The 19,548-nt window shown below is 41.5% G+C and overlaps 1 protein-coding gene across 4 annotated transcripts in view; it reads right to left on the bottom strand.

Annotated features, from left to right (window-relative positions):
- Positions 1–672: 672 nt before the first annotated feature.
- Positions 673–19,548, bottom strand: part of plxna1b (plexin A1b) — a 185,316-nt gene continuing 166,440 nt past the window's right edge. The window contains exons 21-32 of one of the 4 annotated variants that reach the window (XM_026168467.1): positions 18,046–18,194; positions 16,535–16,791; positions 13,905–13,971; positions 10,969–11,115; positions 10,422–10,581; positions 9,910–10,013; positions 9,602–9,710; positions 6,805–6,995; positions 4,516–4,685; positions 2,606–2,818; positions 2,369–2,519; positions 673–1,438 (exon numbers count right to left, since the gene is read on the bottom strand). In XM_026168467.1, coding sequence (XP_026024252.1) covers positions 1,343–1,438; positions 2,369–2,519; positions 2,606–2,818; positions 4,516–4,685; positions 6,805–6,995; positions 9,602–9,710; positions 9,910–10,013; positions 10,422–10,581; positions 10,969–11,115; positions 13,905–13,971; positions 16,535–16,791; positions 18,046–18,194 — 1,814 coding nt within the window. In that variant the 3' untranslated portion in view covers positions 673–1,342. The remainder of the gene's footprint in view (positions 1,439–2,368; positions 2,520–2,605; positions 2,819–4,515; positions 4,686–6,804; positions 6,996–9,601; positions 9,711–9,909; positions 10,014–10,421; positions 10,582–10,968; positions 11,116–13,904; positions 13,972–16,534; positions 16,792–18,045; positions 18,195–19,548) is intronic. The other 3 variants (XM_026168469.1, XM_026168468.1, XM_026168470.1) reach the window with 3 other exon arrangements.

The following is a 19,548-nucleotide window of genomic DNA, read 5'->3' as shown; positions in this document are numbered from 1 at the left end:
TGAATGAACAGAGTCTGTAAATAATAAAGACTTTGCTCCTGCAGAACCGTCAGAAAATGATCCTTTCAGGGATGGCTAACACAAAAGCATGACCTCTGGAAAGTTAGACAGGGTGGTATCAGCGCAAAGAGGAATATTTAAGGTAGTGCAATGTAGCTACTTCATTGTTCCGTCACTAAACTACGAGCCACTAAAACTGTCACCTCTTGACCTTTGAATTAAAGAAACAGACACCAACGTGGCCATGATAAAGCAACCATCCTGTAGGTATATATTTGGCTTTGTGAAACCAACAGATTGCACTGATTGAATAAGAAACAACAGCAACTTCATGTTATCACCGTGACACCATGAACTCTACCTGGAAGATGTGGAGATGGGCGACTTTGTGTTTTTTCTTTGTCACTTTCAACAAGGATCCTATGATGGGTTGTTATTCAAAAACTTCTTTTCAGTCACTAGGCATGTTCATATTTAAAATCATATGGTAGCACATTCCATCTAACAAAATGTCTTTGCACTAAACAACATTCAAAGAAAACATGGCACAGTACGACTTTTTTGTTTCTTTTTTCGTTGTTTTTTTTGTCCACATCAAATCGTGTTTTGTCTTATTTTTATTGTATTTGTTGGTTTGAAAAGAAAAAAAAAAAAGAAAAAAGTTTACTCCCTAATCTTTCTTTAAAAACGTAGCTGTATTTATATATAATATCTATATAGTCTTGCTTTGTAACGTTTCTGTAAATTGTGCAAATTCAGCAGTAATACAAGTGGCGAGAGATCAGAGAGTGGGCAGTTGATTACATTTATACAAAAAAGAAAAAAAATTCTAACTGTGACATCTGGAGTCACATGACCTAGAGAGATCCTCTCTCCATTGGCTCATCACAGATTGGTCCGTTCCGCTAATGATGCCGTATATGGAGTTCTTTCCAGGCTTCCGTTGTTTCTTTCCTGACCATCGCGTCATCACAACAAAACTCCTGAAATCAAAATCAAGCAAACCACAAACACCGACATCCACAATAATCAAATGCTGTCGAGTTGACATGTTCTCCATGTATGTATGTGTGAAAAAACGTCCCGTGTCCTAGCCTCTCACACAGACACACTGTATGGAGCTGCAGACAAACACACACACATACACATGTAAGCGTACACAGGCCCTGCCCATCTCTGCCGAATCCCCCCATTTTGCAGTATACTGCCTCGGTCCTTTTGCAGTTTCGTCTGTCGTATTGTTTGGGGGTTGGAGTTTTGTTTGTTGTCTGGGTGAGAGGAACGTGGGAGAGAGACAGATGGAGAGGAGGAGTGAGGAGGAGCAGGAGGTGCTCGATGGTCCTCAGCTGGTCAGCGCCATTGTGTCGATGACCTGCTCCAGCTTGCTCCTCAGTCTCTGTCTCCTTGCCTGCTCGTCTCGCTCCAAAGCTGACAAGATCTGGGGGGAAAAGGGGTTAGAGGTCAGCAAATGCTGCAAAAAAAACTTACAGCTCCTGCTTTCAAAGCACAAAGATGTTATTCCTACATAAGGATGAATAAGGACTCCCACATGGCTGGGTCATAAAGCATGCAAAAGTTGGTTTAATTTATTCAGTTAGCCCGACTAAATCGCCTCTTAAATGTCTTTTTTTTTTTTTTTTCGCCTGTCCCATTTGGTTCTTTAGCCATCAGAATTGTTGTCTGAAGACCAACAAGGATACCCAATGGATTTACTTTTCCAAATGGATCATCGTGGCATTGCCGTATTGGTCCATTTGATCGACCTTTGTTTTTATTATTTATTTTATTTTATTTTCAGTTGTTACAGACGGGACAGACATGAGTGAGGGATAGGAAAGGGAGAAAGAAAGAGGAAGGAAAAGAAAAACAGAAGGGGAGAGGGACAGTGAGAAAGGGGGGGGGGGGGGGATCACCTGGATCACCTGTTAAGAGAAAAAGAATAGAAAACAAGCAAAAAAAACAAAAAACAAAGCAACATACTAAACACAACACCATCGCATTAATCTAGCTAAGTGTAAACAGCAATAAATACTAAATATTCAATGTTGTTGTGCAGCACGCAGGACAGACAGCGCACAATGTGCTTTGAAGTAGCAGCCAAGAAAGGTGTAATTTAAGTCTACGAGCAGTGAACACCCGTGTGCACACCTGTGTGGATCAGCGCGCTTGTATTCAAATGGTTTCCACATGTAATGGTCTGCAAGAGGATTTAAAGAGCCATAGCCCTGTCCCCCAATCGCCTCTTAAATGTCAATAAGACTGAAGGTAAGTCTTTGTATACAGACAAAAGTAACAGCTTGTATTTAGTATGTAACATTAGTACAGCTTTGTTTCCTTCTCTTAGGTAGTACTAAGACTTAAATCTCACCTCGTCCTTGTACTTGATGATGTAGGAGTAAATCTCATGTAGGGCTGACATGCTGTTGAACTGGTTAGCATGCAGGCGTGACTGCTCTGCGAGGTAGGCACTCATGTCCTGATCGCTGATAGCCGGCATCCTGGAAATGTCAGAGTAGTACCTGGACGAAAACAGTTGAATATTTGTATGAAATATAACAAAACACACAAATGTAACATTCACGTCTAATCCACCATGCTTACATACCTTTCTACCCAGTTTTTATAGTTGGGAATGTCTTTAGCATAAAGCAGCTTGTTTGATGGTGAGTCCTTCCCTAGTTTATGCTCTGAGGTTGAACATGAATCCATGAAGGTCTGAGCCACCACAGACAAGCAGGCATCTGTAATACTGTTCTTGTGGATGTCAAATACAAACTGTGGGTTCTTGATCACGTTCACCCAGAACCTCAGTGGAAGACTGGAAGCAGTAAGAAAAAAGGATGAGCTGCAGAGCTACAAGGACTGGTCTATTAATGTGCAGAGATACCACACCAGTGCATTAAGCTGCATACACACTGAACAAGCAGTCTCGAGTGATTAGATACTAGAGCTGGGCGATAGAACGATAACGATATGTATCGCGATATAACTTTTACTCGATAGAGAAATTAAGCTATCGCGATAGACCTCGCCGCTCTTGTTCTCTTAAAAAAAAAAAAAAAAAAAAAGGTCAGCCAATCCAAATTCAGTAGCGCAGAGCCGAACCAATCACAGCCGCAGCGTCACGTCGCGTGACTTGTTACGTACAGCGCAAGTGCCAAGCCGCACATGTGTTTGTTTGGGAAGCAGCCAGCGCATAATGGAGGAAATGAGTGTGCCGACTAGAAAAATCAACCGAGCGTGACCGAAGAGAAAACAGATGATGGTTCCAACGCCGGAGAGATTGTCGAACGGAAGAGCCATAGAAGTTCCATAGTTTGAAGGTATTTCAGCTATTTCAAGTCTGACAAAAAACAGAGTAGCGTTCACTGTAAATTGTGCCGAAAGCAAGTCTGGAAATACAATAAACTGGTGCATGCGTCACACTGTGCGCCACGTTATTGTTTCGGTGCAATGAATTTCTACAATACTGTTAATTCTACTCTCTGCAGTGTTTAAATGCTTACATATACACACAGTTACTGTCCGTCCACACATACGACTCGGTTCTGCTTCTATGCCCCAGCTTTGTTTACTTTTTCCCACCAAGGCTTCTAGACTTCTGATTGGCCAACATTTCTGCACGGTTAGGAATCTAGCGCCACCTGCTGCTTTGGCATGTTCATAGCAGCGTTTTCCTTCATTTCTGCCTTTACGTGTGGACGGGATTATTTTTTAAAACGAAAACGGAAAATCTCAGTTTTCAAAAATACCCGTGTACGTGTGGACGTAGCCTCAGTCTCTGACTGGAAGCGCTAATTCGTCATTCGGCTTTTGTCAGACTAAAGTAACTGTTAAAACTGTTTGAAAAGCTCAGCTATACAACAAGGAGAGATTGAGAATTTCCTTTTAGTTCTCAGTTTATTTGATATTGACAAAAGTTAGTCAGTTTTGTCTGTTCTTCTGTAAAACAAACTAAGATTTATTTTTAGAATTAATATTTTGTTTCTAAGTGGAATTGACAATTTAGTCTGTTTCATTTGTTCTATTTTGAAACTTAAACGCTTTAGCGGCTGCCTTTTGTGTAGTTTGCAATATTTGCCTTTATTTATCTGAAAAAGTCTCATGTTCCTTAAGTACATCTACCCTGTTGAACTTATTATGGGAAATAAATATTTAAAAACAAGCTGCTGATTATTTCACATTTTACTTGTGAGCAACGGCACATTTAAATCTTACAAATATAGTTATTTGGCTTATATCGTGATAGATATCGTTATCGCCTGAAATGAAAAAAACATATCGTGATATGAAAAAATCTCATATCGCCCAGCTCTATTAGATACTAGAACTGGCAGGGAAAAATACAAGCGTGGTGCATTCTGTTGCACTAACAATGTAAAAGTGTTCCATATTTGTTGGCTTACTGTCCAATATTGTTCCTACTGAGCAACACCAATGCCAACAAAACACAAACCAGCAATCAAATATTGCCAGTCATGCCCTTTCACAGCTTGCACACGCGCGCAAACTCACCAGTTGCTCTTCCAAGTGTGCCGTACATCAGGGTCTGATATGGAGTGTTTGTCTGCCTGCTCGTCCAGGAAGTCAAACATGTACTTGATGGCGAGAGGCAGAGCGCTGCCTCGGTGCGCTGTGCTGAAGATGGTCTCAAACAGGTCATCCACAAATTTCTGGAGCGTACCCTGAGCACAGGAATCAATACTGGATTAGGAGTTTTACTACACCAGTTGACATTTTCCTGCTCTTTGGGGCTTTCACGCAAACAGCAGCATGCAAAAAGTGGTGAAACAAATTTTAGAAATGTGGAAAACTATGTGCCAGTTTGTTTGTGTACATAAGATTTTGTCTCCAAAGATGGACATATAGAGATAAGTGTTTTGTCCCCGTTACACTTAATGTTTCAACAGTCCAGTTACACAACTGCCTTTGCTTGCACATTCTTCTTTGCTGTCGTGGCTGCAGGCGATGGCTGTCAGTAGCAGGTACTTGGGATGACTCTGCTTTGCTGTCAGTACTTCAACTTTGGGAGAATTTTTGATGATGTTGAGCACTTAGTGTTCTTTACAGTATTTAGGATAGGGCCCAATGAGAGTTCAGCCTAAGGCTGTTCTGCAGTGTTTTACCACATCGCACAACTCTGGAGAATTCAGAATCCTAACAAAGTTCTCTGAAGTTGAAATGATTTGATATTTCCCACAAGTTGTCACACGTTTGTCCCCGTTTTCAAGCATCCAGGCCACGTTTTACAAAACCTTTTGTGAAGCAGCCACAAGATGAATTTGCAGTTTTGTATTCGTTCACACATTAACAAATCAGCTTCCTAAACACACACACACACACACAGAGCTGTGGGGGCTGTAATAAATAAGAACAAACTGCAATGCTTTAGGTGCCCCCCACCCCATTTGTCCTCCTCTGGCTTGTATGTTAATCACTTCCCAGTTGAGGCAGCATTGATGCAGCTAACCTTGCAGTTTCATAGCTGGGAGCTCATGGGAGCTCTGCAAATGAGAGCAAGAACCTGACATGGTTTTAGCATATGGACAAATGACATTTTATAATTAATGCAAAGAGGTATGTTTATATTCAGTGGTATATGAGCAGAAACCAACAGAAGGCCACGTGTTTTTATGTGTGTGTTTAAGATGTGCCAGAATTCACACATTAAAGTCGTCCATTTCTCACATTTAACAAGTTTAATAAAAAAATGCTAATTTGGCTTTTCATACATCTAATAAAACCCTTTTTTATATACCCCCTCGTTTCTCTGGCCCGAACAGCAAATGCTGACACTTAACTAGACTAAAACATTTGTGTTGAAGGCAACATTTTATCATATTATATCGTCAAGTTAATCATTGGAATCCATTATTCAGAGAACAGAACCGCTCTTACTCTTGAGGAAATGTGCAACCAAATGGGTGCATTTTGAATAAGAGCTTTTCTCTTAATGACTTTAGTTGGGTTTTTTTCCCTTGTGCTTAAGTGCAGTTTGTAACAATTAATGCAAAAATTAAACAAAGGTGTTTCTTGAAGGTAATTAGCACTGCTAAATTAATCCTTAAATAACATTATTTTATCATCACTTATTTTAGTGGAAGTATGAATTTGGGCAAAAGCTTTTACTTTATAGGAAACGTGTGCTTTAGACTGTACATAAATATATATGGCTGCAAGGCCTTCACAGCCATTTCTTAGCTGTTCTTTTATAGCTCTGAAAAGCTGTTGTTGCTTTAGCAGCTTCAGCAGTTAAAGAAAATAAAATAGTTTCTGTTTCACAACCTAATCTAACAGACATGGAGGCTCAGTCACACACTGCTCCGTAGTGGTTAACAACTAACTCGGGGAAGAAATACAAATTACCTGCCGTTTGTTTTTGCACAGTATCAACAAACACTTGACCTAACTCCAGCCTTTAAACCAACCTCTCTGATCATCATCTGAGGACACATGCTGCATAAAAACCTAAACAGTTTCCACAGTGTGGTCTGGAGGACATGGAGGAATTAGGTGAATAATGATCGTGGGGTACTGGCCTGGGCCTAAAAGCCCCGAGGCCACCAACAGAGGGCCCAGTAACACCAACCAAACAACTCAATAGTCAAAGGTCAACCTCCTAATTAAGACTCTGCATATGTGTGTCTTTGTGGAAAAGGTTACGAAAAATGTTAATGAGCTTAGAGACCACCACCAAACAAAGGTCAACAGGGGCTGCTGGTGGAAATGGGCTACATGACAGGGATGTGGTGGAGTCGGGAGGCTGGGTCTGCGCGTGTGAGAGAATACGCAGCCTCTTTTTACCTTTGTGGCCAACAGTCTGGTCAGGTAGATCTCAGACACCATCTTGCTCCCTCTGTCTCCCTCCCTCTGGTCTGAGTGGTCGTGGTTCTTCACCAGATGCCATAGCTTGGTGCCGCTCTCGAGGTCAGGGGTGATCATGGGTGTTCGGGAGCGCAAGCTGTCTGGACTACTGGCTGTCCTGAGCATGCTCTCTGCACAGAGATAAAGGAGGACGTGTTGGAGAAATAAGTCAAAGAGCCAAAAACCTTCATGCTGCTCTGTGTGTTAAATGCTATAAATTATGACTCATGCCGTCTTAATCACCATTTCAAGGAGAAACATTTATATAAGAAGAAAAAACAATGAGACAAATGAAATATCTGGCATAGCTGAAGACGGCAAAATCTGACTGAAGTTAAAAGCACTATTGAAATGTGACAGCTTTTTCTACTTACATGTCACTCTTTCACTGCAAAATAAATTCATCTATCACTCTCTCACCTGCCCCCTCTCTCCTTTTGTCGGACATTGATGTCATATCTGTGACACAGAGTATTACGCTTCCACTTTGAATGCTTGTCAGCTGCGTGACAAAGCAGCAAAGGACTGAGGGGTTTGAAATTGTCAGGACAGAATGTGAACCAGGTAAGCTCGGAGCAAATATGATGGGGGTGTTAGTGAGTATTATGTGTATGCCACAGTGGCAGGGCTCTGGAGTAGAGTTACTCTGTACAGTTATAGAGGTAGAAGAGAGGGGGGGACGGGGGAAAAACGTCGTGAGGAACTGAGATCTACTTCACAACATTAAACCAGTTATTACAAATATGGCATTTTGACAGCTCTGACATTTTGTTAGCTTAAAAATGTATCTAAAATATGCTGTTCTCCATGTGACTCTTTGATTTCACATATGTAAGAAACTTTCAAGATTTCTGATTCCTTTGCAACAACTTCAGTGCACCACTGCTATACTGTGTTTAGCTACGCTGTTGTTTTCCATGTATGCCCCCAAGAAGGCCAAGCATTTGTTTGAACAGATGTTCGAGGTTAAGGGATCATTAAACAGTCTTCTGCACAATCATGTATACAAGGGAAGCTTCAGGTAGCTGTCTGTGACAGCTACCCCCCCAAGGCAACTTTACTTAGACGAAGGAAGGCAAACACAAGAACAAGTAGTTTAAGTGAGCTAATATAACCAGATGAAAAACAGCTCTATTTTCCTGATCTGCCTCTTTAGGCTGAATGAAGGACATCAGTTTTATGTCTGTTAGACTTTCATGTGAACTAATATTACACCTGTAATAATTTATCACATAAGATATGAAGAACATCAGTGGACAGAACTGTGGCGTAAGTGAGTAATAGGGCTGCCACAAACGATTATTTTGATAGTCGACTAGTCACCGATTATTTTTGCGATTAGTCGACTAATCAGATCATCATCCATTAGACGTAAAACTACAGCTTATTGCACCAGCAGCATCTGCTCTTATATAACTATCATTAGCTTACAGCTTTAAGTGTTTAAGGTATGTGCTCACTAAAAGTAAAGACAAGATGATAGTTTGTTAAATTTTTATGAAATTTGCAGATTGTTTCGGTGAAGTTTAATAAACTCCTTGCTATCTAAACTATAACAGGACACTGGAGTATATTCTGGAGCATCTCACACTTCTGATAAGCTGTCTGCTTGACGTTTATTCCGCTGTGCAAAAACTATAACTTTAATCTCAGACAAACGGATTTACTCAGGAACAAATAAAATACTAAAAAAAAAAAAGCCAAACAATAACATTTTAAGTTATCTAAGTGACTCATATATATTTAACCTGAGTAGCGAAAGACGGCGGTGGGTTTGAAAATGATTTGCGGGGAGTCCGGTGTTCTCACGGCTCTAGTTAGCCTAGCCTAGCCCCCGGCTCGCTAACGAGCTAGTGGGTAACAGATGTCTCCGAAAACGTCGGAGCGCTTTTGAAAATATGTGGTGTCTTGATAAACTGAGCAGATATTTGAGGTTTACACAGCTACATTCTCGCCTGAAAATATGTTAAACGTTTATTTTGTGACCCAGAAAGAATAATAAGAGTAACATTAAAACTAACTAGCTGCCGCCATTGTTGGAAACTGCGCTGGGCCGCGCTATGAATTCTGGGACACAGCTGCTTCTTCTTCTTCTTCTTCTTCGGGGTTTAACGGTAGCTGACATCCTTGTACATGCAATGCTGCCATCTTCTGTTTCAGTCCGTTATTACACTCTTAAATCCTGCCACTTATTCCTGCGTCTTTTGGGATCTTACAAAGCTTCAAACGACGCGTCGACTATTAAATCAGTCGTCGACGATTTTGATAGTCGACGTAATCGTGACTAGTCGACAAATCGTGGCAGCCCTAGTGAGTAATAATAAAACTACTATCCACTCCTCTACAGCAGAGAGGAGAACTGACACGAAACTCTTTCAAAGGTTTGGAACTCACTTAAAACACTGTGTGGAGAAATGTACTATATTACTGATAAGGGCACAAATACTTGATTAGCAATATCATATTTAATGGCTTCCAGGGGCCAAAGTATGTAAATTGAAACCAGTATTTGTGGAACAGTTTGAACCAAGTCCCAGGTCATGTAAACAGGTGTGAAAAGCACTGAGCTAATTTGCTAATGTAGATGAGACAGATGCCAAATTAACATGTGAAAGGTTCTGAATGATGTTTTTAAAGGTTCTTTCTATGAACAACATCCCAAGTTTTGCAAATAAATAAATAAATAAAATTAACAAGTCAGAATTTTTATAATTCCACACATACAATACACACACACCTTCTTTCGTACCGTATCTGCTGAGGGATTTGGTGAATGTGGAGGAGTTGGAGATGTTGTAGGCCGAGTTCTGTTTGGGTACCAGGGCAATCACTGAGCCATCTGTCACCTGAAGCAGACATTCAACCAGCAGCAAGATTATTGTCCAGCCAAAGAAACTTTCACAGTGCTCACATGGAATTTATTTCTGGATTTTTCATTTTGATAAGTAACCTAAGAATCCATAAATACGCCATCAATAAGAAGCACAGAGGTTTTTCTCCAGCATAGCTTCAAGGGATTCTGTGCTGTATTAAGAAGCTGGTTACCTGGTAGTGAGCTAGGGTGTTGAGTCTCTTCCAGTCATTGTCGATCTTAGTGGTGACATCTTCATCCTGAAGGATGATACGAGCCATCCTGCCCTGCCGCCATTCTGTCAGACACACACAAGAGTGCTAAGTAAGGTTGTAATGTTTAATAGAAAGGGAATAAGAATCTTTCAAGACAGACAGCATAGACAGAGTCAGTGCCCCTTTTAGGCACACCAATCAATTCTCATCATAAACTTAAACTTCCAAACAGCAAATCAGGTTTCTACGACTTAATCTACTGTAATTAGATCGAATTCAGAGTGAGTGTAGTGCAGTTTTACGGACTTTTAAACACATTACTAGATGTTTTTTAGGATCAGAATTCCCACTCCTGTCAGAAGTGCCTCCCTTCTGTGTCAGAGAGCTCTTGAAGCAATTCCCTCTTTATCTCCCATAGCAGCGCAGCTGTGTGTTATGACTCTCCGTGTGATTTGATATTTGTATGTTGTTCATTTTTTCCAGCTCCTTACCAAGGTCCATATCTGAGGCCTTCGGTCTCTGGGAATAAGGCGTCCCTTTGTACACAGCATCCAGCAGCTTTTCCTTCACCTGTGTCACTGTGTCACAGTTCAGGCTCTTCACTGTCACCTCTGGAGCATTTTCATTCTCCGGGTTCACACAGTGCAGCGTCTACAAATGCAAAGGGCGGAAGGGAAAGAGCACAGGTTACATTTAGACCAGAGGGTCAGCACAGACTGGAAGTAATAACTATTGATGTGTTAGAGCATGACCCTGTGGTTGTGTTTGACCTGCAAAGAAACACTTCATATGGCACCTCAGAATCAGTGTTAAAGAGCAGAAGGGGTGCACAGCTAGCTATTTATTCCTATCAATACAGGCATAATAATGATTTAGCAGGTTGGATCCTGTTTTGATAAAAGAATATTTTCCAAAATTACTGGACAAATATCAGCTCTGCATCATTGCGCTGTTTTAGTTGTAAGCATCCATCTGCTTTACAACCTTGTTCAGAAACAAATGCGCCTGTGTCCAGAAAGTATGTTTTTGAGTACTGACCAAAGTCTTGTAGTCAATTTGCTGTCTGATGAGTTTATCCTCGCTCAAAGAGTAGCGGGCTTCTCCTGTGATTGCATCTATTGGCCCCTTTTCCATTTGTTGCTTCATGGCACAGTACAGCATGAAGAGAGGTTCCCCGGCACATTCCTTCAAAAAGTGAGACACGCAGTTGTATTATGAAGTAGGAAGAGACAGGTATCAAGGAAAAGTGACAAAAGGTTATATGAAGAAAAGGAGAGAAAGACATACTGTACAAAGTGAAAACTGAACATTGAACTGTTCAAGAACTTTCCAAGCAAAAACACGGCAGCAAAAAGTGCATAGCTTTTCAGAGCAACTCTTCAATTATATTTCTAATCTTCTTTAAGACAACCACAGGCGAAGCAGTAAAGGACAAGGCCACAGCTTGTGTTGGCTAACAGCACGCTAAAAACAAAAACCCTTCCCCCCCCTGACACAACCTCCAGCCTCTCCCCTGTGTCGCTTCCTCAGTAAGAAAAAACAGCCTCTATTTGTGTGTGTGAGCAAGTGAGTGAGCAAGGAGGAGAGAAATTATAGAAAGTGTGAGTGTGAGTGAGTGGCAATTGATGGAGAAGTTAATAGAAGGTTAACGACTGAGGGGTGAAAAACGCTGGGAGAAGCACTTTGGTGTGTGAGACGTGTCAAATGGGCAACAAGCACTGGGATGTTGGGTTCCCTGTCTCTCTTTTCTTCACACTCGTTTCTGCTTCCCCTCTTTTCCATTCACTTGTTCAGCAGGCCTGCAAACTAAGCACTGCCTGTATGGCTTTGTATTTTCTCCTTACAGGTGTCATGTGCCGTCTTTCCTGACTTCTTGTTAATATTTTAACACTGCACAGTGTTGATTTTAACTAATTGAGATATATTTATATTTTATGACCTTCAAATTAGGTGCGCTGATGAAAAAGCATTAAATTATGATTTAATTACTTGCAGCTCAGGAGGTCAGAAAGACTGAGAATTACTGGTTTAGATAATCTATCTTAATCATTGCTTGTTTAGAATAACTTAGTGTTGCAATGCTGTGCAAATCTCTGATCTCAGCAAGCAATTTGTCGAGTACATGTTTATCGCTGCAGACAAAACTGATGACGTAAATGCGAAATGAGGATATATGTGTGTGTGTGTGTGTGTGTGTGTGTGTGTGTATTTAAAAGCGTTCATGGTGTGATAATGTTCACATTAGTGCTTTTTAACCAGTGATTCACATTTTCTGTCTGCAGCTTTGTGCCTTGAGGCAAAGCCGAATATTGCAAGTGCTGCCCTCCGAGCTTCATTGGACATGTTCATGCATCAACGCCAGTCAGTCATCTTGGTGAGCTGTCAGATGAACTCTGTGGGATAATCTAGCACTGCCTGCCTCCTATGGTGAAAACACAGCACACTGGCAGACGTCCTCTCTGTCTAGCAGCATACAAACCAGCTCTGCGCTGCGTCTCAGTCCTTCTGTCTCCTTCAAATGGTGCCAGTGAGGAAAAGCAGCACTGATGCTATACGTTTCTAAAAGCATTGTGTCGCGCAGACATTTTGCTGCGCTACAGTGTTTTTGACTTCAGTGTCCTGTTAAATTAATTATAATATATGCCATTTGTTCATTGAATTAATCTAAAGCAATCACATTTTATAATTCGTCTAAAATTCTCTCTAAAGCAGAATAAAGTGACCATGTGATCCCACACAAGCTTGTGCAACAGAGGACAAGTGAATGCTTAGAATAGGGTAATGGATAAAAGGATTTGTTTTCCTATCTCTTGTTCGTTTCGTAGGTTAAAGCTCTATCTCTTTGAACAGGTACTTGACCTTTACCCATCTCTATTTACACCTGGCTGAACTCTGAAATTGTTCCAGGCCTTTCTTTCATGTTACTCCCAAAAACATAGGAGAAAGAAAGGCATTAAACTGCAAAGGTTGGATGAAAGCGAGGCTTAATCTTGCTGCTAGCTACAGAAACTCTTTACTTCAGTACTCATCCCCCCACCCATATTTCCCTACACGCCCTTTAAACCCTCCAAAAACACCTCTGCCCTCTTTTTAACCATTTTCTTTCCACAATCTTCCGTGTTTTTGCTTTTTTTTTTTTTTTAATTGTTTCTCTGTTATTTTTGTCTCCACTAAAGTTCATAAACACAGCTGCTGAAAAAATCCCTAACAGCTTTTCTGATAACCCACTCCCCTTTTACTGAACCACACTCTCGCCGTCCAGTCTCTAATTTGGAGCCAAGACACACATGCGTGCACAACCAGAACGGACACACTCGCATACACAGATGCTAACTGGGATCCCCGAGGGCTTGGCTGGTTTCTTGTCCACCAGAATGCCTGCCCTGGCGGGGGTTTAAGGCCCCGTTGCTAACTGATTAGTTGCAGCAATGTTTGAAAGCTGAGAATGTGTGTGTGGAAGCAAGAATTTATCACATTTTAAGCTATAGTGAGTCCCTGTGATATGAAATCAGAGAGAGGATTTCAAAAAGACAGACAGAAGAGAAATAAGAGAATGCAATTGTGTAAGATGTGTGGCTTCCTGTTTTGATAAGCCCCAACTGTCTGAAGAGCCATCCAGACACACAGCCATGCATACACGCACAGACACTTTCCTGGCTCTAAAAGAATCAAGCTTGGGACAAAGAAAGGACAGGTTAGTGCGACAGTCTACGGTGATCAAACCAACATGGCCAGCTGTGTCTGAACAGTGCTTCAGACTCTGCAGATCCCTCAACTGGTAGAAAGAAGAATTTACCACATGAAAGGCAGAGGTAAGGAATAGGAACCCTGCTGCCTCTGCCTTATCTAATGCTGCAGCTGTGAATGTGTGCGCTTGTTAGTGAGACATTTTTCAATTCTCAAACACCAGTGGTGATGCTGTTGCTTCTGCAATTGTGTGTATCTGTGTGTGTGCGCCTCTGGGACAGTTTTACCTTGAGGAACTTGTAAAGCAGGAAGGTGAACCAGTTGGTGAGCATCTTCTCAGCAACCGACTCCGTCCTGGGAGACCGATGAAAGAAAATGGGAGAGAGAAAGGAGAGGGTAATGGGTGAGGGTGAACTGGAAATAAAAGACAGTAGTATGTGCCACAAGTGGAGCGTAAAGTCTCTGTATGAGGAGGTTTTGGCATCTTGGACTGCCTGGTTATAATCTATGGTCAAAAAAACAAACATTTGAAACACGCTTGCATGTCAAAGACACTACATGACATTATCAGTCTTCATGCAGTTAATCTTCAGACAACCAAAGAAAAAGATAATGTAAGAAAGCAAATCCTTCAGTTTCTTACATTGCTCCATCCCCTCTTCACACTACCTCTAGGCAAACCCACTAATCTTCATAAAAAATACAGCAATTAGTATAACTCGCTAACTTCTCTCGTTAATCACAAACCTGCCATGTAATGAGGGGAACCTCCGCACGTGCATGTGTCAAGCAAACACGTGAGCAACAAGTGCATGAAATGAAAACCGAGCAATTAAATGACTTATTGTGTCTAATTTGTTAAATACCTGAGAGGGACACCGGCACTCTAGGTATGTGGGTGGAAACAGGGGGGGGGGGCAAATAAAAATCTTTCTCTGTGTTACCGCCACACTTCCATGCTTTTCACATTAGAAACACTTGTTTTCTCTTATATTGACGTGGGGTACACCTGTGTTACTAGGTTATCTAACTGGGCCACGTTCCAATACTTATCGCAAATATTAGTCGTTCGGTCATTAGGACGGCACCATGGGTGAAATGTGAAGACAGCTACATTATGCTGAAAAATTTTCATGCCCAATAAATAGTAAGACAGAAAAGAGGAAACTCTGGAAACTAGGCCAATGTAGTAGTAAAAACCAATAAAGGCCTGTAGCACAAATGAGACACGTACTCCTACGCTTCCTCAAACCTTCCTGTTTGACTGTTGGATTTATTGAATGGATGCAGAGCATTTTTTCTTTTTCATGCCTGTCAGCAAAATAGAGAATGAATGATGAGGCAGCGGAGAACGCAGGTACAGAAAACATAACGAGTGAATAAACCGGGACAAACCCCGTTTCTGAGCACGTGACGTCCACTGGTAACTTCTAATCTATGCCCCTGAACATCATTTTTGAACACGTCGTACGGGAATAAGCGATGACGCATTTGTGTTTTTGCCAGCTGCACACAGACAATGAATCTCAACGCACAGTATACAAAACAACTGCACCCAATGCAAAAGTATAATTTCATCAAAGGAGGTGGAGATCCCCATGGGAGAGGACTTTTACATCTATCTATTGACTAAAAAGACCTAAACAGGGTGAACCATGTGCAACAATTGCAGAGCTTATTAACACCGACTCCTGAGGCAAGTGTAGTTAACAGGGACAGCGTGTTGTGACCATACGCCCCAAGAGGGGATTGGAAAAGACTTCACACAGGCACGCTGGCTGAGAGTCATTTATTTGATTAGATTTTTAATTAAATATCTCTCCGAGGAGTAGGAGAAGAAAAAAAATGTAACTTTTTTTTATCATTTAATGTCTAATTCCAATTTATTTGGAGACAGGCCATTTCTCTAATTGTGTCTTTCCTTAAATATGTGTATCCTTTTCTGCTCGGCTGTCAGCAGTAGCTCATTTTCCTTCTCTTTTCTCCCTCTGCCTATCTGCTCTGTACTACCCTTCCCTGTTCTTTCTCCCTCTTTACCATCTCTCCTCTATATGTTTCACCCTTCATCAATTTCCTTGTAGCTCAAGTCTCCCTCCAGCCACTTGCCCTCTTTTTCTGTCAATCACTATTTCACTACCTTCTTTTACTTCAGCCACTTTTATCTTGCTACCTTTTCCCTTTTCACATCTCATTTTTGCCTTCCCCTGTTTCTTACTTTCCCCTTTCCCTACCAAATCCTTCTCTCTTTACTCTTCACACCAACTCTTGTAAATCCTCCTCTCCCTCTTTGCATCCCCTGCATCTCTTGTACTTCCCCCCCCTCTTCATCTTTCTCTGTGTGTTTGTGAGAAATGAGAGAGCAGTATGTCTGACTGTGGCTCCAGTGGGACTGTATGTGTGCTCAGGGGTGTAATCCTCTCTGACAGGGACAGGGTTGAGAAATAGAGAGGAGGTAACGTCACACAGGCCTCTAAAAGCTGCAGTCACTGTCCCCTGCCTTCCTCCCTCATAACTTCAGCCGCAAACTGAAAAAATACATCACTCGATACTCTGACAAAGAATATATGTTCATGTTCTCCTCTTCCCTTTTTAATGCTACAACAGGTCTAATTACGTGGATTATTTGAATGTGCAGCAGCACTGACATGACGAAATGAAAAATTAACACTACTTTTTTCCCTTATTTTTTGTTGAATTTAATATAATTAGTCAGGGGTTTTTTGTTAGGGTGCTTCCTGTCAAGAACATCCCAACACAGCGAATATAAGAAAAAGGAAAAATACCTGAAAACACACACGCACAAATGCATTTCCTCAAACCCGAACCTGCAACTAACTGGTGCACGTGTGGCATGTTTTTTTCCCCAAAGCCAGGTTTTAGCCCTTTCCCTCCCCTTCTTATTTCCTGCTTTTTGTACCTCCTGAGTAAGAGCTTTGGGTGGTTCTTGCTTTCCAGGTTTTTGTCAATGAGGTCAGACAGGAGCTGTTTGAGGACACCGGTGGCATACTCCATCTCTCCTTGCAGTGCTGTCATGATGAGGGAGGCCACGTTGCCCCTGTCTCGCATAGAGAAGGACCTCTGTGCTTCCAATGTGCGAATGAAGGTCAACAGAAAGTGCTTTTTGGTGAGTAGCTGGCCAAACAACGTCAGGGCCTTCTCCACATTGGCGGGTACCTGAAGGAGAAGGGGACAGAGGTGATGAAGGGGAAGGAGAATTGGGAGAAGAAGGAGTGTTGAATAAAGAAAAAAAGAGGCAGTCAATTGTTGGACAAGGAGAAGATAAAGTGAATGGAGGTGATCATGGTAGGTTTAAGGAAGCATACAATTCACAGAGGAGAAGAAGACAACGAAGAAGGAAAGGGAAGGTAGAAGGTTGGTAGAAAAGAGTAAAGAAAGATCAAAGATAGCGATATAGGGGAAAATTAGATAAAGGGACTTGAAAAGATTGAAAATATGATGAACTGGTTTTGAGTTATAGCTGTGCAATGGATTCATGAGTATGTTTTAAAACAGGATTTATCAAATGACATGAATAAAGAGCCACATGTGCTCTATTTTCTCTCCATGCATAATCATGTCAATACTCTTATATTTTCCACATGCATGTAGGAAACGGCACATTGCAGCTTTGAAAACCTGCCTACTGTTGAACCAGTTCTCTCTATCCTACAACCCTCACTGTCATCCCTTTTCCCTCTTTTCCTCTCAACGTAACTGGCAGGCCTCCCCTTCTCAGGTAAAGAAAGTGAGGCTTGAAGTAAGAATGTGAGCCTTAGGCAGTAATAAGAAATTGATCTGCCTGCTAGCGCACTATTGTGGCTTGTGATTGCCTGGGCCATCCAAATGAAAATCCAATGTTGCGCTACACTATCCCTTTGGAATACAGTTGATAGCACAAGCAGATAGTGAATTCCTCTAAAGCTTGTCTCTGTAGTCATAACCTTATGTGCATGTCAGTGCACCATGCATGCATTTTCCAGGTAAATGCGTGCGTGATACTGTAATGTACAGAGAAATGACAGTGGTACAGGTGCACCTTGCATTACAGTGTCCACAGCGCTTGAGTTCATGTTAGTAATAGAGTGTTTCCTCTTGAGAAACGAACAATAGTAGAGCGGAGTGTGTTTTATTGAACATGTGAACACTGCTTTTTCAGGAGCCTCAAACAGGTTCAGTACTGTAGAGGCAATCTATCACTTGTGCGGAGTCTTAGTGGAGCTCAGACATTGCCCCTCAAAACAGCCACAAAACTAGAGTTTGTCCTGAGAGTTTGGACTTGAACCCTTCTGTCTGATATCTTTAGAAGTTTTAGAAGGTTTGGATTCAGATTGCCTACCTCTAACATGATTTTCAAATCTCACCTACATGAAATCTATGAAACATTCCCTCATCCTGTGTTTGTGTGTGTGCAGGGTGCTCTCTACTGACCCGTACCTCCATCTCCTTGAGAACAGGGTGGTCCTCAATCCCAGGAAAGAGGACCCTCATGGCATAGGTGCGGTAGTCCAGGAAGGGGATTCCTGCTCCATCCAGCTCCTGAGTGAGCTCATGGATGTCCGTCTGCAATTCTGCAAAGGCTGAGAAAAGAAACGGGAAATGCTTACAAATGTATTTTAAGTTCCAAAAGAGAGACACATTTCTCAAGATGTAATAAAGAGCAGACTGCCATATACAAGACTGTTTAGTTGATTTTGATGACACATTTGGTTGGAAGTGGTGCTCTGTGCAGTGTTTAGCATTGTCAGCACTAGCACAACACAAAGGGCTCATTTAAACACACTTAATGACTATGACTTGTCACACTTCTTTCTTATATATCCCAAAACAACCACTGCTTAATAGATGTAAAATACATCTGTTCATCTGCAAAAACATTGCGGAAGCATTTTCCTGGAAAACTGAGACATTCTGATTGGTATTTATTAAGTACTGGATGGGGTCGAATAGGATAAAAACGATAAAAAACAAACAAAAAAACTACTAAGGGGTAAAGCTGGGCATTAAAGATTTAAAGGTGTTTATTACTATGTTAAATACTTTCAATTTATATTTTTAAATAGTCAGAAATTGGGGAAAAAACATGCAGAAAAGAGAACCATAGTTTTCAAAATAATCACACTTAAGATCTTGGCTTGTCATGCCATCAATCTGATGTTTGGAAACATTCCTGAGGAGGAACAGAAAAAAGGAACATGGATGATATGAAGAGAAGGTGGAGGTGTCTCAAAGAGCAGCAGTGAAAAGCAGCCTTATGGGATCACTCTGTGCTAAGAGTGCAAAGAAAGAGAGAGGGAGAGATGGCTGATAGAGAAAGTATTCTGGAGCTGCTCAGTGGCTGGAGGGGAGTTCAGGATGCAGTTGCACACATGGCAAGCCTGTGAGTACACACACATTATACACCGCCACCTCTCATGCTTGTATTCCCGCACACACCCACACACACACACAGTTTTTCTGTTGTACCCCACAGCTGAACACATAACCTTGTGCCCAGATGATTTATGTGAACGCACATGTCAATGTTTTCACACTTTTTCCATTCCCACAAAGTGTGTGTTCTGACCCCATTCTGTATACTCCACTGGCTTCACGAGCCACATCTAGAGGGAAAATATGGGATCAAATCCATTCTCTCACACATCACATACAATAGTGTATACAGCTAATGGTTTTGGTGGACTGCCCCAATCTATTTTATAAACATAAAACTCCCTTGAGGTAGAAAATATACAGCTATATGGTTCTATTAGCACAGCTCTGTGTGTGTGTGTGTGTGCGCCATATAGCATCATCCAAAATACACTAACACATGGAAACACAACTCAAACAAATAACGAAGCAAAGCCCAGACTAACAGATGGCTTGTGTCACCCTGTCCCTCTCTTCTAATCTCTTTTCTCCCTCCCTTCCTCCTTTCAAAGTGACATCTTA

The sequence above is a fragment of the Astatotilapia calliptera genome, chromosome 5, assembly GCF_900246225.1.
Source record: "Astatotilapia calliptera chromosome 5, fAstCal1.2, whole genome shotgun sequence".
Lineage (NCBI taxonomy): Eukaryota > Metazoa > Chordata > Actinopteri > Cichliformes > Cichlidae > Astatotilapia > Astatotilapia calliptera.
Note: the sequence above shows the minus strand (reverse complement) of the source record. Positions and strands in the feature narration are given on the sequence as shown.